The sequence below is a fragment of the Oreochromis niloticus genome, linkage group LG18 (genome assembly GCF_001858045.2).
Source record: "Oreochromis niloticus isolate F11D_XX linkage group LG18, O_niloticus_UMD_NMBU, whole genome shotgun sequence".
Lineage (NCBI taxonomy): Eukaryota > Metazoa > Chordata > Actinopteri > Cichliformes > Cichlidae > Oreochromis > Oreochromis niloticus.
The window spans coordinates 24,936,888-24,961,404 of NC_031982.2; the positions used below are offsets into that span (position 1 = coordinate 24,936,888).

General features: G+C 36.7%; 1 protein-coding gene across 7 annotated transcripts in view; it reads right to left on the minus strand.

The window, feature by feature from the left end:
• The window catches only part of piezo2b (piezo-type mechanosensitive ion channel component 2b), a 90,520-nt gene that overhangs the window by 27,853 nt on the left and 38,150 nt on the right, over positions 1–24,517 (minus strand). For all 7 annotated transcript variants that reach the window (XM_019348296.2, XM_019348299.2, XM_019348297.2 and 4 more), the window contains 15 exons: positions 22,628–22,745; positions 21,449–21,618; positions 19,511–19,747; positions 18,659–18,779; positions 18,072–18,265; positions 16,146–16,294; positions 14,793–14,966; positions 11,574–11,860; positions 9,068–9,228; positions 7,206–7,382; positions 6,310–6,432; positions 4,690–4,890; positions 4,401–4,605; positions 3,278–3,364; positions 2,637–2,802 (listed from right to left, as the gene is read on the minus strand). In XM_019348296.2, the coding sequence (XP_019203841.1) occupies positions 2,637–2,802; positions 3,278–3,364; positions 4,401–4,605; positions 4,690–4,890; positions 6,310–6,432; positions 7,206–7,382; positions 9,068–9,228; positions 11,574–11,860; positions 14,793–14,966; positions 16,146–16,294; positions 18,072–18,265; positions 18,659–18,779; positions 19,511–19,747; positions 21,449–21,618; positions 22,628–22,745 (2,570 nt within the window). The remainder of the gene's footprint in view (positions 1–2,636; positions 2,803–3,277; positions 3,365–4,400; positions 4,606–4,689; positions 4,891–6,309; positions 6,433–7,205; positions 7,383–9,067; positions 9,229–11,573; positions 11,861–14,792; positions 14,967–16,145; positions 16,295–18,071; positions 18,266–18,658; positions 18,780–19,510; positions 19,748–21,448; positions 21,619–22,627; positions 22,746–24,517) is intronic.

Here is a 24,517-nt window from a genome sequence, read left to right on the forward strand (position 1 = left end):
TGTTAGGAAAAAAGTAAAAAAATAAAATCCAGATTTCAACTTAAAGCTAAACATTTTATTTTAATTAAATTAAATATTTCAATTAAATTTAATTAGCAAAATAGTCGTTACTCTGTGTTCAACAACTACCGTTTTTCAACATTTTTCACTCATGTCTCGCAATGTCATCTTGTGTGGACTTATTTGAGCACTTGAATTCTCAAATAAATCCATAGAGTAAGACGTATATTTACACAAGGCCTGTTGCTGTCAAGAAAAAGCATTGAGGGAGGTGGATGTAGTTGATGAGCTGATTTTAATCCCCATGGACCCCAGCTAGCTGCTATTACAGGTTAGGGTACATGTTTACCACATAGCAAAAGTCAAAAGAGAATTATCTGCTCATCATTCACAATTAGGATATCACTTAATGTCACTTAGAATCTGATCAATGAATGGGAATGAGAGCTGTAACCCGATCCTTTCGCTCAGCACAGGTACACTGCTGCATGTCTTGCGCGTCTCCAACATGCTAAGCGCATGTCTATGGCTCCATGTGAAAGGCTGACGATATGATGCGCAGAGTGGAAACATGAGATGTAGCGTGCATTAATTTCAGATACATGGGGCCACAGTAACAGCTTCAACTCTTTAGAAAGCAGCTCTGATGAAGTGGGTTTGGATGGGACGATGCGTTGAAGGGCCGGAACAGCTGAGTGAGTGTCCTTCTTCATCAGGGGGAGAAAATACCTTTTCCATACTTAAAAGCTATTTATTGAGTTAGAGTACAAGGAAAAAGCGTCTGAGTCGGGGAGTGACGGACAGAGTGTTTTTGTGGATTATGGATTTCTCCCCCCACCCCGTATCCGTAATTCGATTCTGGAGGGAAACGATGGAATAAGTGCAGAGCTGCTGTGGCATGGACAGACGGGCTGTACAGCTCTCTCTCTTGCACTACTAGTGCTTGTTGATGGACACAGAGTGCGTTAATAAAAGACTTGTCCACTTTGCACACCAAAACAGTGGAATCTGAAGAGCACATAATCAATGAGTGTGGACAGGTCAGGATGCTCTTGCTGTCTTTTTAACTTCCGCCCTCTTCCCCTCAACATCCTGCGTTCACTCTTTATGTGCAAAGTCAGTATCTAGATCAGGAATTTCTAAATTATGTATACAGCATGTATTTAATAACATCCCTCACTAAGCTTCTGACATGAGCTACTGTCAGCTGTCATTTTTTTCTTACCTTTATTTTTCTGGGATAAAGTATTTGCTGACTGAGAATGTTCTTATTCAGCACCATCCCACTTAAGATTTCTGCAGTTACACAGTTAGCAGCCAAGCACAACAACAGTTTCCTTCAGAGCACACCTCTGACAACGCAAATGGCAGAAAGGGGGGTGTTCAGCCTGTTTGTTGATCTATTTTGTCAGCTTGTGAAGCAGGACATGCCAGAAAAAGTCTGAGAACCAGTGCTCTAAGAGATACAATTGTGTTATTGTAATGGGAATGTGAAAACTTCAATCTGCGGATTGTTTAGTATCCATAATTTAGTAATTCCAAAGTTGTCTCAAATCATATACTTCCAGGGCAATAATTGCAGAGTGAGACAAACAAGGTAACAAAATAAAACACGAACCAACTTAAGATGTCACGAGAGTGCGTCACACACAAAAAAAGCAAAGAGAATTGGAGACAAGGAAAAAAAACACTGAAAATGCATTAAAGAAATAAATTACAATGAATCCGTCTTTCACACACATCTATATACATAACTGCAAATACACATTTGTGTTGTGCTGGACTATTCACTTCAACCAATTTGAGTTTAATTTTGCTGAGAGAGATATATTAGGCTTTTTAAAGATAGAGACAATAGGGAGACAGAAAGGAAATTAGGGACAAAGACAGAAGATCCTGAGTAGAAATAAATTATGGATACTAAAACAACCAAATGGGTTTTTCTTTAATGTTGAAGCCTGTTATAAATTTCTAAAACCAATTTTTGACTGTAAAATACTTTCAAAAAGCTTCAAATACACATACTTAGCTTTTAACAGCTCCACTTGTATGGAGCACATTTCAGTTTTGTATCCGACATCATAGATAGGCACCCAACATCATTAAGCATCAATTAGACTGGCTACTTCACTTCCTTTCCATTTCAGCATGTTGACCTCTGTCTTAATGGTGGCTGAGCCACGCAATAGCCGCAAAATGATGAAAAGAGAATCTAATGTAAAATCTATTTCAGAAACTGGAAATCATTTAAAAAGGTACATACGGCAATACACTTTATCCATGTAGGACCAATAGAAATACGCAAGGCCAGAAGGCCAACCACTGTAGTGAGCAAAGCTTTGAATCAAGGATCCAGCACCAGTGCTGCCACACTAACTGATATGGCAAAAAAAATGTCTTAATACACAGTATGTTGAAATAAATGTATCAAAACAATACTAAGAGCACCAGCACTTATCTGCATTTTGTAGTATACAATACAGCATGTTTTCTGGCCTATCTGACCCACAATCCTCTGCCTCAGCTACATGTACAGAACATTTTAAGGCATACTACTTTCAATAAGTACTACTTCCAGCAGTACTTACTGAAAGCAAAAAGAAAGTATATCTAATTTGGAGTGTTAGCTGCGGTACCTGCAGTGGATAAAGTCGGGCACAGGGTTGTGGACGCTGAAGGAAGCTGCATCCAGGTCTCTGCAGATCTCTACATTGTCACCGGCCATGAGGCGGACAGCTGCCTTGTTCTCATCGTCAAAAACCTGCCTCTGGAGGGAGGCGCAGAGGAGCAACATGAAGTCATCTAAAAGAGGAGAGGAGATGAAAGTGTTTCTATTTGTGGAATCAGTGTTAAATCTTCATAAGATAAAACAACTGTTTCTTTTTGCCTCTGACGGTACATTTGCTTTACTGTATTCAAGTCTCAAATTTTAAAAGTTAGCTTAGTTATTTAGAGACTGCAGACAAACGGCTTCATCCTTCTACTTCACTACAAGTCGAAAGTTTATTTGCAGTTTTTTAAACACCACTAGATGTGTTTGAGTGCTTTATTTACTAGTTACTTTATACATTATAATTTTAACACAAAATTATGCCATGTTGGAGTTTAAACTACAAACTATTGTAATAACAAAATGCTTCTGATATACTAATATATTGGTAAGAATAATCCACTAATATGATTAATCACATGGAGATTTACATCCATGTTTCTAACTTCTAATGAAGGATTTTCATTATTTCTTCAAACAAATTTTCACTTTAACTACAAAACTCACAGATGAGGAATGAAGGATTGGGCCTGCTGCGGAAATCTGGAATATAGAGCCACTTGACCACATTGTCATTTTCTGTCCAGGGATAACCTGAAAAGAGAAAATTATCATCAGACATATGTACGAACATCATAAAAATATCACGCTTTGCTTTGAAGAACCGTAAAAGAACGGAGCCATGACATGTTAACAGATTAAAAAAAGGAAAAAAAAAAGTGCATCATGTGTTGACCATTTTTGTAATTACATGAAAAACAGCCTTAATTTATCTCTGAAACAATAATGAACTGACTTTTAACTTACATTATTTAAACCATTATATCACCTTCATTTAATGAGTAATTAAATCCGATGGTAACAAGTTATTCTACAGAGTGAGTTCGTTTATTTATTTATTTTTGTGCTGCAGCCTGGCATTGCTTCCAGCTGATGGGATGGAGAGACTTACTCAGTAATAAAATAATGATATCCCAACTTGCTATGGTTTTGTTTTACAGTTTGCATGAAAATAATAGACATTTTTTTACAGTTTAATGCAGGGTAACTGCATTACACTGTGGTGCACATTGTCAGTGCTAGGTTACATTAGGTTTAGTGTATCAATTTAAAATAAGCTGATGATCCTGATTAGATTCACTCATCAGCGTATAAACTTTATACGATCTTTATACAGTTTTTAAGCTTTATAGCTCATGTAAAGTTTGTTTATTCTTGTTGAGTTCAGTTGGATTCCTAAATCCACAAACAGCAGTAATTCTCAGAGCAGCAGCAGAAAATGTTATCTGATCACAGCCTGTAGGCAAAGAAAACAAATCTACTTCAAATTTCTAAGTGATTCTCTTCCCCCACACTTCACTACTTCACGAATTCCACTTTAACTCCTGAATACAAGCAAAGAAAAATCTGCACGGTAAAAATTTCCTGTCTTCCTGGTGCCTGAAAAATTTTGCTGACCTACTTCACCATGGTGATATGGTGATGAGATAGATAAGCATCTTGGAGAATCAGTCAGTTATCTGGACCAGACACATTGTTAAGAATGACTTTACGAGGAAATTAATCAGCTTTTGACTCACCAAGTGTCTGGTTATTGTGAGTGCAATCTGGCACATTTGATTACACAAACCTTTACAGGCTGCAGGTGGGATCCCGATGCAGACGAAGTACTGAACAGTAAGCATGCATGCCAGAAAGCAGCAGTACTTGGGCCAAATCTCAGCAATGGCTTTCCTTCTACGCCTGTACAGCACCGCTATTAAGGCAAAAGCATGAAGCATGGCGTAGAAGTCCATACGCTGCCCTATGACGTTGACGACCAACAGCAGGCAAGTCTAAGGGAGACACAAGAGGAGTGTACATGAAGCAGTGGAGCACAGTACACATTTTGACTATTTCTACTTCATTATGCCACCTACCTCAAGTCCAAACTTGTAGAAGAAATAGTTGATGAAGTATTTGATGAAGCAGACAATGTTGATGTCCAGGTGCTGCCGTGTGATGTCATGAAAGATAATCCTGGCAGCGGGAGGTGACAATTTGTTCCTCAGTCTGAAGTATTTCTGATGGCGGTAGATGGTTACCTCCAATGCTAACAGAGCCAGCATCCAGAAGTTGTTCTGCTCAGATGGTCGGAAGAGAAAATTCCCCAAAACGCTTAGATTTTATGAACTGTGTTTTTATAATATAGCTTTAAAAAATATTTAAACGTGATTAAATGGGCTGAGGATTACAGACGACGGGTTGGGGAGTATCCAGAGACCAACTTTAACATTGCTGGTTTTCCTCATTTAAAGGACAAAAAATGCAGAATAGTCCCAGTTATTGGCAACATTTGATTGGCACTTCATATTTTCACAAGGTCAAGGGAATTACATTAAACTACTAAAAGTGTGAAGAAAACAAAAACACAAACCCGACTTACAAGACTGCAATCAAGATGTGATTTGCTGGTGTGTGTGTGTGTGTGTGTGTCCTTCTCTGTTGCTATTTCTGTATCCCTAGTGACTGATTTCAGTACTGCACATCGAAACGATCTAAGTTACAAAGAAAATCTAATAAGAAATTCCCTTTTGCTCTTAGACAGTGGAGATGTAACTGCACGGAGGGATGATCTGAATCCCAGTCTGGCTTTTCATTATGCCAACAAACACATAGTGAAAATGTTTCAATATGAAAACCACTGCTAACTAAATAAAATAGAAATTCTAAGTATTCAGAGTCTGAGATCTCACAAATATTAAGTTCCCGTAAAAGTTCCAGGGGATGGGGGAAGATACTCACAAAAGAATCTTACAAATATTCCTCCTGACTGTCAAACACACAACTCATCATCTACATAAGAGTTCCTACAAAGGTGAGCTCTACAACCCGTTGAATTACAGTTAAGCAGCAGGCCTGCTGCCTGTGACAGTCTGTAGTTGAAAACCTTTGCTATGGACTGTTATCACTCAATATTAAGAGCACAGTTTTTTGGCTTTTTTAAATACATTTTGTTTATTTTAAAAATCCAAAAGTCTTGTGTTCATCTCACTGAATAAAACACAGATCACCTCCTTCCCTGTACAGAGATTTGGAGGTGCGGGTAAAACAAAGTGACACTCGGCAGGTGACACAGGAAAGTAAAGAAAAAGAATTAAACACCATCAACACAGACTGTTTTCTTAGGAATGTATTGCAGTGGAATATTCATTTAGGCCTGTTCTTTTTTCAGCTGATTGCATTTTGTGGAATTTTGATATTATTTCAAATTAAATACTGACTTTAAACAGTGAAATAGCACTAGGTGGGAGTGGGATTTAATTCTGATGTGTTAAACAATTCATATTTGACTGAATTACCCAAATCTGCATGAATTAAACATGAAATCGAGATTACTGTTGACATAAAAGTTAATAATAATTAAAAAAACCCACATTACAATATTCCTATAAACACGGTAGTTGTAAATTCATAATTGCTCTATAAATAATAAAGAATAGAGTCTAATAGGCAGTGTATAACAACGACAAAAGAACTGTGGTTCATTTCGACCTTACCCTCAGGTAGCCCAGCAGGTCGTCATACTTCCTGAGGCCCACCCAGTTGGCTGGATCCACTCTTCCGTTATACAACAGAGATTCTGGTAACATTAAACTCTTATTTGTTGAGTTTCTGCATAACTGTGGACAAAAACACAGTGGGTCAGTTTTCCAGATATGGACTAAGTCTAGCAGAATTAAAAACTAGGCCTAAAGTAGGAATTATGTTTTCATCAAACATGGTCAAAGTTTCAAATATCGAGTTCCGTGTGTGTAAGAGTAAGTCCCTATGAGCCAAAAATTCAGGATTCAAGCTGCTCTAAATGCTAATTTTAACAAAGATTTTTTTCTACCCTTGGCTCTGAATGATGTCAGAGAGAGCACATATATCCTATGTTGGTCATTTCAGACACATTGCTTTGGTTGTAAGCATAGAAGTCCCACCAACCTGTAATTTAAACTTTCTTTTTATAAGGGCCAGACAATGGGAAGACACGTAGCTCAAAGGCAGAGGATCTAAAACAACTTGTTGTTTCAGATCTTCTGGAATGGATGAAGTGAGTAGCTGATCTAAGGTGAGTATACGATAAACAAGGATTATTTGATCTGTAAATCAGCCAAAGCTTTGCTAGCAGAATCCAAGAATAAAAAATATGGAGCTTCAAATAACCAAAGTACTTTAATTAAAATCTTGGAAACTAGCAGTAAGGCTTTTTGTCTCTTTTGGAATGCAAACATTTTATTCCAGAGTTTTTATGCCAAACGCCAACAAAAATCATGACATAAAGCAGGCGCACATCAATCAAAATCAAGAGAATCTACAAAAACTCTGACTTTAATTAAGGATAATAGGGACAATGCTAAAAAACAGCATGTATTCTATACAACTTTGGTTGAGAAACATTAATATTTACCGAAGTGCAGTTCTTGGAGTACTTGCTGGGATCTATTAAGTCCAGCTGGTACAACATTTTACATACGATGACGACACACGTCCAGACAGTGCAAACACTAGAGGCAAGGGGCCGGTACTGGCTGTACGGCAGTGCAAACGCCCAGGATGCAAGGAACACATAGTTGAACAAAGACACCTGCACAAAAGACAATAGACGTGATGAGTACAAAAAACTCCTCAATCATTCATACCTCTTTTCCACAACTATGGCTATAAATTGTTTTCAATATAAAATTATTCAATACACACACACACACACACACACTGCACGCTGAAAAGAAAACAGGTGTAAATCAGTGATGATTGAAAAATTCCCCGAACCAGCAGCAAAAGAAGATCAAAACTACGCTTCATGTTTGATAAACATCGTCATTAATTCCCTCTTACTTTTGCTGTTTTGCTGCCGACACAATAAAATCACACTTTCTGCACAGCTCTATGTCTCAATGTACTTCAAGAGCAGTTTACCATCAAAAATCTCTGTTTTCTGCATTAGTCGCTTGCTTATTACGCACCAGTCTACCGTTGTGTACAGTACTGTCGCCCGCTGTTTCGCTCCGACAAGAAAGCCTCATTTCTGCTGCACTTTTTTAAAGTGCCAAATTGCAAAACACTTAGCTGTGTCTCTAATAAAACCTCTTTAACATTGCTCTGTTTCACTTCAACAGCATCAGGTAATGTTCATATGTTGATTCATGGTTTTCTTCCATTTTTGATCTACTGCAGAATAATTTATCTGCTATAAAAAGTCAGGCCAGGAAATTCTCCTTCATATTTTTCAGTTACTTTGACACAAAGACATCTGCTGTGATGCTCACACCTCTGATGAAGTCTCACAAGTGTCAGCTTTGTATACATAGATATAAAAATAAGCATATGTACTGATAAATTATCAGAATTATAAAATTCTTACTGTCTCAGTCAAAATGGAATCAAATCGAATTAATTCAGGGATCGAATCAAATCGGGACCTTGTGAATTAGAATCGAATCGATAAAAGAAACCGATCGATTCCCAGCCCTACATCAGACACTATACTGTGTCATCACTTATTTATCAAAAACTAATCTAAAAAGCAGTGACCCAGTAAAAACCCGACCTACATGAATTCCTATGAGTGGGCTAAAAGTCCTCCACAATGACGTGGGAAGCCGATGAGGCCAGATAGAAAATGATTTCTGTACTTTAAGTTATTCAGGTGTCTCTCTAAGCTACCGAATAATGGGGTGTACTGTTTTAATACACCGTTTTTCATTTTGGATTAACTTTTGTTAAATTAATAATGACACCATTTTTTAGCTTATCTTTTTACTATGACTGTAAACACTGTCAAAAGAGTTTTCATGACTGGTGTGGTTATCCAAGTTAAACTTCATAGTTCATGTGTAAACTCAGAAAACCTCAGACTCTTCTTTACATCTCCAAACTGTAGAAGCTGTTACAATTCTCCAGAATCCCCCACACTATTATTTGGCTTGTATGCCAAATAATAGTGGCATACAAGCCAAACAGTTCAGTTTAGATTAGTGCTGCAAGAAATCAGCTTTATTTGTGTATCTGAGAAGTAGTTGCACTAAAATAGCAGCGCCTCTCCAGGATATACTGCGGTGTGCTAACAAAGGCAGGAAAGAGAAGATGGGACTTAAGTAAAAGCAGTTATAAACAGTACTCAGTTTTAGAACCAACAGGAAGGGAAACACATTACCACCTGTGGTGTTTTGATATGAAAGCTGACCAAATAAAATAAAATATAGCTTTCAGGCAGGTTTAACTTCGTCTTGCTGGAGGTACAAAAGTAAGTCAATTCTTCAGCTTTCATACCTCTTTGATAGCAACCATGACAACATAGCAGGAAACGATCTTGATGATATGGATCTCCAGTAACCACCAAATGAACAACTGCAGTTTGTGGAAATACTCCAGGAACTTGAGGAAGAGCACTGTCAGACGGTCAACCACCAGGTGCCATTTATTCTTCAGATCTGAGGAAAAAGAGACAAAAACCAGAAACGTTTAAATGGGACAGCGACAAGACTGAAGAGGTGCAAACGGAAAGTGTTTAAAAACTAATATCCCTGTTTCGTCTATTTTTCATCTGCAAGTTTGTCAACTTAAGCTGGAAGATTGCACAAGCTTTACTTCAGGACGACGTTAGCTGACATTCCACATGTTTGTAATTTTCTACAGTTCATTCAGAAATAAACGGTAGATATACGGTCCCTTCTTTATATCCCTATATATATATATATATTCCTTGGTTATAATTATTTGTAATTGACGTAGCCACTGTATTTTTAGAGTCAACCCCTAAAGAAAATAATCAATTAATCTGACAAATTTGAAGGTTTGATTGTTTATATATATATAAAAGTAATAATAATAAGTAAGACGGTAAAGAAAATAGAGCTTTTACTCACTAATACCTTGCTGTAAATATTTAATTAAGCCTAAAACAATTACTCCTCGACTTCATTAGTCTGTCTACAGACAAAGAATAAACTATTAGAAACTAAATTTCAGAAATGTAATTTCAATTTTTTTGGTTACTTTATGGTAGCAAACAAAGTTTTAACGTTTAAATGTTTCAAACCCAGTGGGTAAACACGTGTTTCATATTAATTCTGAAGCTGCTACAGGATTGTTAACATCATTTTTTCCAATATTAAAGTTGTGAAGTTTGATGAGAATGAGCTTAAAATATGTATTAACAAGCAAATTCCAAACTGCTGTTTTATTTAGCTGAGAAACAGGACTTAATAATTTGTTTTATATTCCCACAAAAAAAACGCTCTACCACTATATTATGTTAGAGCCTGTTTACGTTTACAAAATCCATATTATCTCAGGCTTTAATAGAGGCCCCATTGTTTGGCTAAGAAAGTCTGAGAGAATATACCTCGTACAGCCCACAACTCATTATAAACTAAGAGGCCCTGCAGGGCCGCAGGGTTGTGTTTTATCACCCATTTTATTTTCTGTGCATACAAACAACATTTTCATTCAAGACTGTCTGTGTAAATATGCTAGTAATGCAGCTTTGGTCGGCCTTAGCAGGAGGGTAAAAGCGAGCGCTTGAGCTATGTGCTGTGTCGTAATGCAAAACTCGAGATAAATCAGCTGAAACCAAAAAACCTGCAGTACAACTTCTGCAGCAGTGATTAATAACTGGCTGGTGTGAGTGCAGGTAGAAGATACCAGGGCAGCAGCACAGAGCTTGACCTTTAAGGACCACAACGAAGTTGAGAGCAAACTGAAGAACTAGAGGCTTAGCACTAAATTCATGATGCATGACTCATGTGCGCTGGCTAGCTTTTTATTACCATCACGAGTATGTCTATGACAGCTACTTGCAATCAGCATGACATTAATGTGCCATTTCCTTTTATAAAAAAAGAAACATGCTGCTTTGACAGAAATGTTCTGTCACAAACACAGTTTTGACATTAAAGTTTATGTGGAAACTAAACCGTACGCAAAGCAAAGAGGGAAGCAAAGGAAGAACAAGGATATATCTATACTGCCAAGAAAATGAGGGTGAGAGTAAAGAGATCCAGCAGGGTTGACAGAACATCAACTTCAGAATTATTTTAAACAACTGAACAATGCATCAGTAAATCGTTCAACAAAATTTTGCATTTTCTGCTATTTTCTTCTGAAAGAACTAATTTTTTAGACCACAACCTAATTTAAGGTTTATACCACAGCTGTTAAATTAACAGGATTATTTTTTTAATGCTAAAACATAGTTATTGCAGTTTTAAATCAATTTTCTAATTTACTGACATACAAAAAAGTGCGTTATTTTGATTAAGATGTGAAATTAATATTATTTACTTTCATTCTTGAATAGAAAAATTAGTTTCAGTGATTGAATATTTATGCTTGATTAATGTCTGACTTAGACATTGCCAAAAACTTTAAAGCTTTCACCCACAATGCAATAGTTTATTAGACCACCAGCCAATGTAAGGTGCCCTAAATTAACAGCATTGGTGATTACCAAAAATCATTTTTGTTTTCTGTAATGGTTAATCCACCAGTATGAATTTGCTCTTTAATCAAAATCACATTTTTAATACTAAAGCATAATTGTTGTTGTTAACCATGTACTTTTAAATTGTTTTTCATAAAACTTTTTTTAAGATGATAAATCTTTATTAGTGTTCCTATACAGAAAAAATTATTTTAGTAGTTGAATGCTATACTTGATTAGACAAAAATGAATTAGATCAAGTGAAACTCACACAAAAGATATGCAAGTGTAAAATATTTCACAGTATCTTTGAAACCACATTTAAGGTCATGGACCCGCCGTGCTGCTCGGTACCTGAGCTCTGCTCCGTGCTCGGCTCCGGCTCGGTCTTCGCACTGCACTGTTGGCTCTCCTCTGTGCTGGACTGCCGTGGGTCAGACAAGCTCCTGGGCTTCTCATTAGTCATGTCAGTGTCATCCATCACCACCACCAGGGCCTGCTCCTTCTCTTTCTCCATATCCCAACCCTCCTGCATATTCTCCTTTACATGTGTTTCACATTCCTCTCTGAGAAGCATCGCGTCCACCGAGCTGGCACTGAGCATGCTGAGGTCTGGCAGGCTGCCATCCGGGTCCACCAGTCTGAAGACACGGCAGAAATTATTACACAAAAACGCACACGAACACACAACCTTGGGCACAGATCTGTATTAATACACATATGAGGACCTTCTGTGACTTATGGATTTTAAATGTAATTACTCTTGTTGTTGTTTTTATTATTTATCAAGTTGTTATGGAACTGTACATTTCCATATTTTGTGTGTTAACCATAGAGTTTGGTTAACTTGGAAGACAACTAGAATAGTTGTGTTTGTACAGGTTCAGGACTAATGTGTCTTTTTTTGTTCGTATTTCCACTTGCTATCTTCATGCCAGCACTGACTGCTGTTCATGGTCTTAATGTTGAGCTTGAATATTGAATATCTATAAATGTATTCATCACAGTTCATTATTTCTTGTGTTTTTATTTCCCAATAATCCATTAAAAAAATGTCATATTATGTACTGTAAATAATTGTAGAGCATGTGGCAACTAAATTCTAAACTTCCAAAGGCGTTATTGGTTCGAGCATGAATACACTTCTGATTTGATCATTTTTTTAGCAAAGACATATAAAACCCAAAAGAAATATATAAAAATAAACAAAATTATACACACAAAATTATTTAGACAACAATTTAGTAGAATTCTTATTCTTTTATCAAAAAAAAAAATCCAACCAGCATTTCTTGTAATAAAAATCTTCATATTTCGTATTTAGATTATACAAATTTTGGTGACCACTGGGTCATATAGGTACATTAATTTGAACATTAATAATAAATCGTTATGATAAATGTTTAAAAAGAAGATTGGCCCACACGTTGAAAGGAGGCGACGGGATATATACAGACGTACATACAAGGATACGCTACGATCATTATTGTAAGATAATGATTCGCAAGTTTTTCGTCCTAATATTCCATAAATTTATCTGCATCTGATCTTAAACTCGACCAAGACATCAGTTAAAAAAAACCAAATCCCTAAAAACAAAAAAACATCTCTTTTATCATTTTCCTAAGGTATTATGTCCTCATAAGTATATAAATACTTGAAAAAATTATACATAAGGTCAAGATGACTGTCAAATGACTCCGATGCAGGATGGGAATCTGCTCGTTCTGCTAACTGAACAACAGAGCAGTGTTTCATCAGGCATTTCAAACTAAAAGCAGTGCACATTCCTGCTGCATTCTTTAAAATAATCTGTGTTGTATTCATGGTGTCTGATCTTTGAGCAGCAGATAAATAACTAAGGGGAGGCATTAATCCCTTAATGTCTTTTCAGGCAATAATGGAGCCATGTCAAGGTTCAGGTTTGGCTTGCACGGACTGGCTGCATGTCAAGACGAGCATTTTGGTGTTTGGTAGTCACACTTACTTGCTCTGTGGAGTGGGAATTTTTTCTTTGATGCTGCTCAGAACAATATAGTTACACAGAAGTCATCATAAACAGTGAGAAGAGAAACTGACAAAAAACAGGCTGAAACGTCATTTTAAAATGCATGAAAACTGGCTGCAGGACTCCAGTGGTTTGAGGGAGGCGAGCTTTTATAGGAAAGGGGTAATTTTCTGGGGTTCAGTGCATAGATCAGGGTGTGGATCAGTGTAAAGATAGTGGAGGGGAGCAAGAACGGTTTGCAGTTTTAAACATGCATGAGAAAGTTTGTTGCCTGTCAGAAGTAGACAATTTTAAGAGAGCCAGAAAGCTAACAGAAAATCCAAATAAGAGGAGGCTACAGGCAAAATAAAGAAACCTCAAAACCCCAAAAAAGAAAACCAGTCATGTCATGAAAAATACCTGATCTTCAGGTGCAAGATATTTCAGATTCTCATGATAAAATACCGTCAAAAACAAGGTAACAGGGGTAAGACACTGTGGGTGCTGAGGATGTATTGCAAAAGGAAGAAAACGCTAAGATTCAGAGGTGAGATGGGATGGTGATGGATGCTACAGAAAGCGAGCAAATACCCACCTATTCATGATTAAATAGACACGCCCATTGACTTTGGCGTGGCTGTGAGTGAAACAGGCGGAGAAGATAGATAGCAGCAGGTGACAGAGAGAAGCAGAGGGAAGAAGAGCTGAGCAAGTAGTAGCAGAACAATGGGGAATCCACAAAAACAACGATAAAGTTAAATGACCCATGCCGCAGACTGTGAAATGTGGATGTTATGACACACAGCTGCACGACACAGCACGCAATGACCGATGAGGTTACAGCGGGCATGTAACAAGGTGTGACATAAAAGCGGATGAACTGGGTTTTACATGCATACTTCTTGAGTAGTGGAAAGTTATTGCAATAATTTATCTATTAATCAATTTGCACTGGAGTTGTGAAGTACAAAATGTAACAAGCAGAAGTTGGGATGGGGCGGCACGGCAAACTAAAGACTGACTGATATATCGGATGACCAATATACTGCATTACTGCATGACCGCATGGGCCAATATTTTCCGATATATCAGGCATATCATTTTCATTTACTGGCTGATAAATGAAAATTTAAAAAAAAGCAAAGAGCAAAAAGGGGAAACACCCTTCAGCGATGTTATGAGTGCTTACGTTGCATAATTTGCCCAGCAGAGGGCACTATTCTCCACAATTAATCCACAATAAAACAAGTTTATTTTTATTCTGCACTATCTTGGTACAAAATTGTAAAAAACTACACATAATAAATGTTAGGGAAATCTGTTTGTGTGCATAAAACAAAGCAACATACTGACCGATATTTCGGATTTTTAGATCACCAAATATCGGTATTGGTGTCGGTCGGGCTCTACAGCAAACCAAAAGCTTCCAAGTTACAAGGAGAAAAGACACTTAGTTTCAAAGCAAAGAAAATGTACTTACAATAACCCCATAAAACCAAATTTTCTACCATTTCTATATCTGAACAACTTCCCATCATTTTACTGTTGTTATAAGTATGAACTGAAAAAAGCAGCATGTGTCTCACCTGTAGATAGTGCTCTCTTCTTTAGCCACTACAGCCTGGAGGTCAGTGAGCTGGAGAAAGCGGTCATGGAAATAGTGCAGGTGGAGAATACACGCCAGCAAGAAGGACGTGGGAATGAAAATCCTGATGAACAGCTCGCCCAGCTCGAACTGCTTCAAGCCCAGGGCTTCTAGACTGCATTCACAAACATTTCAAAGGAAACAGAAAACTGTGAGATTAAGCTTAAACCACTCCCAAGGTTACTGTGTGAAGAACTGCTGAGGTCTAGAAGACTGAGCACAGTGGAGCTGAATATTGACTCTGTAGATAAAATCTAATCTATTCATCATTTAATACTACCAGGTGTTTATATAACGTTGTGTAATAATTATATGTTGGGGGTTTATTGTGACATCATAGCGATCTACAGTATGACCTTAAACCAAAAGAATTTATTCAGTTTATGTGAAAATGTAAAGAAATTCTCACATAAATGTGACCCTTACCCTTTAAATCACTGTAATTATAGTTAAAGTACTTAAGGTAATTTAGTCAAATTTGCCAACACAGCAAGCGTGACGAGGCGCTGGCACCTATGTTTGAGACTGGGAGGTCTAAAAACTAAATCTGAACTAACTCAAACCAAACTCAAAATAAAAATGAAATAAAAAATAAATAAATATACCTATTACAATGGTATGTTACAGGAAAACAGTTTAATATCATAGTGCCCCTGGACACAGCTGTCACGAGTAATCAGGCATACTGTAACAATATCATGTTCTGTTTATTGGCTTTTAACAACCACATATCAACTATAGTTGATTATATTTTTATGGCTGAGTATATTAACATAACTAAGTATACTACTTGAGGTAGTGTGTAGGTATATTTCTTTAAACAAGAAACAATAGTTTCAGACTTTCCTGTAGCTTTTTTAATTACTAAAATATGCAGGTTCATCTGAAGAGCCGTGAGGCAACTGTGCTCTGTAAATTGGAAGAACAGATACATACTAAAGTAGTTGTACTCTGGGCAGCTAGAACTGAACTACTACAATTTGTAATAGATTTTTTAGGTAACATCATAAATATCTACCTATATATCTACTTAAAAAAAATCTAAGAAAATAAGACATCTGTGAATTCTGTTCTAAAATTCTCCTCCATTCAGCCCAACTAAAGCCACTATACATATGCTTTGCTACGCTAGTAGGGCAAAGCTACTAAAATAAACAAAACAAAACAAAAACAATAGCTCAAGACAAACAGTTTGTTTGATGACCAAGCCATAAGCTGTGCCTCTCTGGGAAACGGAGGAGGCAGTGAGTCAGTATCCTGCTGCTCAGACCGGCAGTTGCTCAGTGGCGCTCACCCTTTTTTATCCAGGCCCGTCATGTTACCCCAGGTGTGTATTGACTCAGGAAACTGGAAGGTGTAGACAACTGTGAGAACCAGCATGGTGTACATAACCACCGACATCCAGAAGTACTTCAGGATCCTTCGCCACCACTCGTAGTGCACCTTCATGACAAGAATTAGAAGAGGACATCTGGATTTAGGTGACTTCTCAGTCTGCCTCTGGCTGTTGCTGGGAGTTAGGAATACAGCATGTGCTACGAACCTGGAATGCACATACTTTATGAACTCACTTAACAAATGACAGCAAATTCTGTGTTTGGGAAATTGAATTTGGGAAGTTTATGGCATCATATTCATATCTACACTTTAAATATATACTCCAAATAATATAAACAACAGTAAATATCCTTATTTCACAGGTCACCTCATTTGGAAGGCTTTGAAAACAATTATACAGATCACAATTTTAAACATCCCGCATATTCCACAAATGTTAATAATAAATAATATAGAAATACGCAAGTATTTACACATATACACAAGGCAACTCTTTATAATCAGCACTGTTTACTATGCTTGGTCTTGTATATTTTCTCCCTGTTAAATGCATATGTATTATGGTTTTATATCTTTAGTCCATTGTCCTTTTAGCAGAATGAAAATCAATTACATGCCCCAAATTGGAAGAATGTTAAACTGCATCATTTCCAACAAATACAATAACAATACATTTCACTTTACAGTTTATATTAATCTTTTGTTGTGAATTATGTGTCTCATGGTTGTTTAATACATGCCAAAAACATTTAATAGTTATTACTGATCCTTATTCCCAAAATACAGATGTTTCGCAAAGCTGCTGAGACCTTTAAGATATCCACAAATTGACCTTTGGCCTCAAAGCCATGATATACCATCACAAACTGGTCCTAACGCAAAAAAATGTAATAGTGAAAAATTTCATTTTTTGTTTGTAGATGTTAAAATATTTGATATTTATTACATTTAAAGTGAAGTATCAGCATCTTAAATTGTTAGAATTTTTTTTTTTTTTAAATTACAATAAAGAATTACCCAGTTTCTTGTTGGTTGGGGCTCCTTTACCATGAATTACTGCATCAGTGTGGTGTGGCATGAAAGAGATTAGCATGTTGCCGGTTTGATTATCGATGAAGGACTAAGAAGTAGCACCTTTAAGTCCAGGGCCATGGCTCTCGGTTGCAAAGTGGTGGAGTGCCCACCTCTTGTCATGGACAAGTTGCTGCGAAGTGGAGGAGTTTAAGTGTCTCAGAGTCTTGTTTACGAGTAGGGGAAGAGTGGAAATTGAAAACATGATGAGAAATGTACTTTCATCTGAAAGTAACCAGACGACCAGTCCACTTCTTCCTCTCCCTAACCCAAGTAAGATCCTTCTGATGTCTGCACAAGCATCCTTGCTCCTTGAGCACCTTTTCCTGTCACACCTTTATCTTCCAGTCAACTTTCCATTAATGTGCTTCAGTACAGCCAGCCTTTTCAGGAATGACCGGTGGCTCACCCTCCTTATGGAGGGTGTCGAAGATCCATATGGAAAACTGTCAATTTAGCTTCCACATGATCTAGGCTGCCTCTAGCGAAGTAGACCAAGATATGAACAGATATGGTATTTATACTTTTTGTATAGTCATTTACTCAAACTTGAAATTTCGTATTCTAATAATTTAAGATACTGAATTTCTGATTTTTAAAGCCGTAATCATAAAAATTAAAATATTAAAGGCTTGAAATATTTCACCTTACGTGCTATGAATACACACTGTCATTGTTTACCTTTTCAATTCAATTACAAAAAACAAAAATAAATAAATGTATCACAATATTCCATTTTTTTGGATGCACTTGTACTTTTCAGATAGAAATGTCAGCATGTTTATTGTCAATCACTTTTTTCGGTGCGTACCTGGTATAGCGCCACACAGGAGAGGAACATCATCATGTAGATGATCTTGTACATGACGATACGTCCCTCAAAGGTGACGATGAAGAACATGCTACCGCAGATGTAGATCCAATATTTGACCATCAGAGCCATCACCATGTTACCAAGGACGTGCATGAGGTCCTGTTCCCCTCCCTCCTCAGACTCCTCTTCCTCTGTAAAAGTAGTTTTGCATTTTTCAGTGTAATAGACCATATTTGTTTCTGGATTTTCATTTCTAAACAAATTCCAGGAATTTGTCATGAATAAAGGCATATTTTCTTCTTCTTTAAAATTCATTGGGCCCACCCAAGATCTCCAGTGACATTGCTGATCAGTGTTAAAAGTCTCTAACATAAGTTTTCCAACGCCATTAGGTGCTAATTCTAATACCTGTAAGAGATATTTGGTCATGTTTTACATTGTTGTTATATTTTGTATATTTTCTTAGCATTTTAAAAATGTTCTCAATATGAGTTTAATGTAACATAGGTCATGCCTGTAACCTGTTTATAAACTGTTTACGTATATACTACTGTAAGACAACAAAATAAGAACAGAGAGCTTACCCTGCTTCTTCTGATCCTCTACATGAACGTCTAAGAGACCAGTGCTGTCTTCCTTTTGTTTTTCTTGTCTCTCTGTAAGCGTCTGTCTCAGCAGTAACCAGAAGGTCAGCATGCAAAGGACCTACACACCATAAATATGTTTTAAAAAAAGACGAGGAGCAAAGAAAACAAAAAGATGAAACTACAAATCACACAGAGTTTACTTTAACTCTGTGGGACCAAAAATACTGATGGTCAAAATAACACAAGGGGATATTCTCTATACTGCATGTAGTAAATCAGACTTGAGTTTGTAAACTATACTTGGATTGTCTAAATTTGTCTGCATCTACTCTTTAAATAAACATCATTAGCCATCATTTTTCACCCAGGTGTGAAATACAGTGCAATGGATCTTCACTCTTTGAATTAATAAACACATACGCTCTGCACTACAACAGAAATGTGAGTAATTTAAAAAATACGTTACGGTAATTCCAAGTTTGTGTGTTGCATAAAATCATAAAATCTCATTCCAGACATAATCAGGTCAAGTTCAGTAGCTGGAAACCTGAACGCCTTAGAGTTATTCCAACACATGTCAAAACACTAAAACCTGACCTTCTTCAGGAGCACATTGCATAACTACACTGTCTTATATTATTAACCGAGTAGTGGAGAGACACAATTTGTTAGCGAGATTGTTTCAGAATCTTAAAAAATAAAGCTTTGTGCAGCATATGTAGAGTACATCTTAAATCCCTGCACATATTAAACCATATTACATGGTCAAGATTGCAGGCTGTCAAGCTAAATGTCAGGTTTAGCGGCTTCACGGATGTTTAGTTGTTTGGCTAACGTGAACTCCCAAACCTTAGATGAAAGTGAGTGGAATGGGTTTTTCTTCTCAACAAAGAAGCCTTTGACTTTGCTGTAATCCATGTCCGGAAAAGTCCAAATGTACTGCAGAACTATCAGCAGGTTGCCGTAGGCCACCATGAAGGGAGACGACAGCATGGCGTAGCGCCTCCGGTCACGGACCATCCACAGCAGGCAGGACCAGATGAGGAAGACGAACGTCAGCCAGCTGACGTATGTGATGCTCCACGCCTGCAGACAAACAAATCGGAGAGAAAAATTTACAACAAATGCTGCAGTCATGAATGACTAACGAAGGCCAAATATGACCGCTGCTCGGAAATAGTGCGTTGGCGCAGAAACCACACGCACAAACACACAGATATACACAAACACAAAGGGAAGCAGATTTCCAGATGATCATCAAACCGTTTTTCACTTCAGACAGAATTAATACAACAATGATTCGTTACTTTGGCTTCATTTTATTTTTAAATATAAATCAGTTTCTACTATTCAGACGTGTAAGTTTGTTTTAATGCATAACAAAGTAATGAAGCAATAGCATTACTAAGTTTTTACATTTTCAATTTAATGCTCAAACATTTTGATTAAAATGCAAAGATCTTGTGTATGCCCTCCCTAAAAGTTGAGATTTGCCCTGGTGTATCGGCATGTGTCAAGTTTAGAGTTAGATTGTTAGATCGTTACTTACTGTTACAATAAAACAATAACAATAAAAACAGTAAAATTTAAATTATTGATATATGTAAGTAAGTATTGGAACAAATTTATTTCTAATTCATTGCTAAACTAACTGATTAAAATAAATAATGTAAATAAATAAAAAAAAACTGTAATGGCAACAAAACAAAAAGTATGGTAACTACACAATTTGAGACTGCTGACGTATTTAAAAGATGGTAATTATGATGTGTTATAAAAGCAGCATTTGGTCCTTTCAGCACTGACATTTTCCCATGAATGAATGAGAAAAAGGTTTTTAAACAATATTCTTCAAAGAAAGGTAGGAAGACTTTTGAATAATTAATTTTTCGTAGTGAAGAACATAATTCAATGATTTCAGGAATTCAGGATCCTGAAGGAATTTATTTACATAGAGATCAAAGACACAATCCTAAGGTGCTACATCGCAAATATTTATCTATAAGCAATGTAACAGAAGTGCTAGTGTAATCTTTAAGCTAAAATTTGCAAATGTCATCGTGCAAAACAGAGCCGTCTTAGTGCTCAGAGGCTCGGTGCGATGGACCGTCACATAGTGGTAACTTGCAGTGTGGTTAGACAAATCAATATTTCTGGTCTCTTTTAGTAAAATCAGGCTGTGCACTCCAGAGCAAAGGACAGATTGTTACCAGCAACATTTGGAGTTGCGTCAGTGCCTTTGGGAACGGTAACTTGCAGTTCTGTGACGGCACCATTAACTCTGACAAGTACGCTGATATTTTGGAGCAACATATGCTGCCGTGACATGACAACAATTTAATAAACAGTAGCACTACTTGTATTTCTGTAAAAGAAAAAAAAATTAATGACTCCAGGAATGTTTAAACTGAGAACAGATGCTCATTTTTGGTTGCATTCTGCCACACATGCAACCATAGACTCTGCCCAGTAAAGCCACAGTTTCCTACTGCTAGCCAGCCAGTAGTTCCACTGGAGCTGAAAGAGGTTCAGTGCCTTGCTCAAGGGCATTGATGTTGATCGAGCAGGCAGGAGTTTTTTGCAAAAGACATTTTTCCACCAGGTTTGCGGGTTTGGGTCTGTTACTCTCTGGATATAAAGCTTGAATGTCAAATTAATCTGTTCATATAAACAGCAAGCACATTTTAAGAGAACAAGTAGGAACGACAAAGTAAATAAGATGTATATTTTTTAAATTTCATTCATACTATAAAGCAAAACTAAACGCTGACTTTCAACATTACTCACCATCATGGCTATGAGAGCACCAATGTAGCTTTGTTTCATGATGAAGTGGAAGATTTTGACCATCGCACCGACTCCTTTTTTCTTTATTATATTCTCTTCACTCTCGGTCTCCTTCACAGATGACTCCTCCGGGGGCAAACACACTTCATACACACACTCTTCTTTCTTCTCTGTTTGGACAAACAAACAGCTCATTACAACACTTCTACTGTGGAACTGTGTGGATTTATTATTGCACTTGCATAAAGTTGGGGGCAACTGTGAGAGTTTAACTTCACAAAGCACAGAAGACAACATATTCTGACTTTCAATTCTTAGTTTGCAAAAAGCTCTAAACGCCTTTTACACATTAAAGTAACTCAGCAGAAACCCAAATAAGACTTTCCCTATCTTCCCTTTTCATGTCCCCTGAAAAGTTTTTTAAGACTTTACAAGTTCCTCAGTACATTAAACAGCCATATTCACAGGCTATTAAGTATCTCACCTCATAACTACTATATTGACTAAAATAAGTGAAGGAAACCTTTAAAACAATTCAGTGAACTCAGTTGCAAATAAGTGCAACATAAAACCAAAATGAAGGCGGGAAGGGTGAAGTAGCAGATGTATTTAACACTTAATATAAGATAATTCACTTTATCTTGAATTATTAGCATCTTTGAAGCCATCCAGGCTGCTTTTATGTAATGTTAACTGTGTACATTTTAATTCACTGCATAACATGTATAGTCTATTTTAAATGTTTATGGTGGAAATACAGGCTTGTATTTGGTAAAAACTTCATCAAAGGTACTTAATTACTTCCAATCACTTTATGATTATGACTATTTATTCCTCATACAGTTAACTTAAACAAACCTAACAAAGTTAATTTAATCAGAAAAAATATATACTGTTACACTCTATATTTTATTTAGCCTTTATAATTAAACCCTTACAAACAAATGTAGAATTCAACCACCTTCCTGATTTCTCCTTTTCTATATTTGTCACACTGAAACGTTTCACATCATCAAGCAAATTTAAATAAAATAAGTAAACACAAATTGCAGTTTTGAACATAGGTGTTTATGATTAATATTAAAATGACAATTTTGAATGTTTTATGTGGTAGCAGCACTAGTTTACAGATTCACTGCAGACTAGAAATGTTCATAATAGAATGAATAAACAGTGCACCTGTGCCATCACTGGGCTGGTCCATTTTGTACTGAGGGGTTGAGTACAAGTCCCGACAGACTGGTCCATTCTCAGTCACGGCAAACTCAAAGGAGGTCCCGTTTGAAGTGGGCACAGCCTGCAGATCATTTTTAAATAAATAACAATACACTTCAGTAGATGCGGAACATTTTTTTTGTTATGAGCTCACACAACAGTTTAGCATGCCCCACAAAGGCAAAGAGGAGTAACTAATGTTGTTTGATACTGGACACTGTTTTTTTCCACCAGAAACTTTAGCCATTTAGTTACCACACTTTGGCTTTGTCGGGCAATAGAGGCACGATTTCTACTTTTCACACTGCATGGTTTTTGAAGTCGATACAACCCCTTCAATAAAAAGAAAAAATTAATGAAATCAAATCAAATTAAAATTACTGTGATCGAGGGCTTTCATATTTTCAATGGACGATTATTCTCATCAAAATAATTGAATAACATCCATAATATATTGGTATCTGTAGAATGTCAAATTTGATGTGATATATGTTAAAATCCATTTATTTTTATTTGTTAAACTTTTAAACTCAATTTTCTTAGCTATACATTGTTTAAATAAGCTGTTGCCGCACTAAAGTAGTTATAGAGAGAAAACAGAGCTGTGATAAACTAGAAAGAGTGCTGGTGGTGGATAGGTGACAGCATTCTCACGTACATTGTGATGTCATTAGTTTAATCTCTACTTCACTCATTTGTAGTTTTGAAATACAATGTGGGCTGTAGGCCTCCATTTAATTAAAATTAAAAAACAAAACACAACAAAAAAAATTCCCATCCGACAATCACAGATCTGCCTGAAAAAGGTTTCATGGGAAAGAAACACTTCTTAAATAGAATTCGGCAAAAATTTCAGGTGCCTACTGTCAAGTTTAAAAGGCTATTATGTCCTCTGTATATGAGAAGCTAGAAACAAAACATCAGTCCTCTATCTAAAGGCCTGTAAATTCTTTAAAAAATAGCCAAATGCATGTATGTCCTAGTGTAATAATTCCCCCTCATAATGCTAGCTGTAAGCTTTTCCTGTGCAAAAACAATGTCTAAAAAAATCACTCCCTAAAACAATGTGAGGCCTCAGCAGACTCACAATGCTGTAAGTTGAGAGCTTGGTGCAAAATGACCTTTCTGTGCTCCTGCAAACCATGTTTCTCTTGCTCAAATGTTGCACATAAAGAGGTCATTTTGTACTTTGAACAGATTTAGACCATTACTGATACTAATATAACATAACATACCACGCAACATAAAAGATTTGTTATTTATAATTATTAATGTACTCGCTTGTGCTCTGACTTTCAAAATTTCATTCATCTTCCATTGTTATAAATGCTGAAAGATTTGAAAACAGCTAATATTTGTTGATTATATGGCCCGCTGATAAACTGGTCAGGTTCAACTGAACGTTGTCTTCTGAAGCCTTGTAATGGCCAGTAGCAGGTATTTTTACACAAAGGGCTGAAGATTTTCCTTCACACTTATATTGGAAGTCAATAAAGATGTTTATTCAATGTTGATTTGAACAGGAGGACTGTTCAAAGTGGAGGGAATAGTACCCTCAGTGTAAGTTTTAACCAATGGGTGTTTAAGAATTCCTGTGATTTTTGTATTGTAAAAGCTGTACAGGTACTCCCTCTTCCAATTTTTCCAGTTAAGAAATACTTGCACAGCTTTTCAACTGAGAAGATAAAGGTAGATCAGGTTAGCAACATATGTATATATAATGTTTACTTAAGCCCTCGATTAACAGAACCAATCAGGATGTAAAAATGAAAGGTAACCCCGTTCAATGAGGATGCAGTGTGAAAAGCACTTTGCAGCGATTCCCTTTCTTGCAGCAAGACTAAAAGGGGTGAA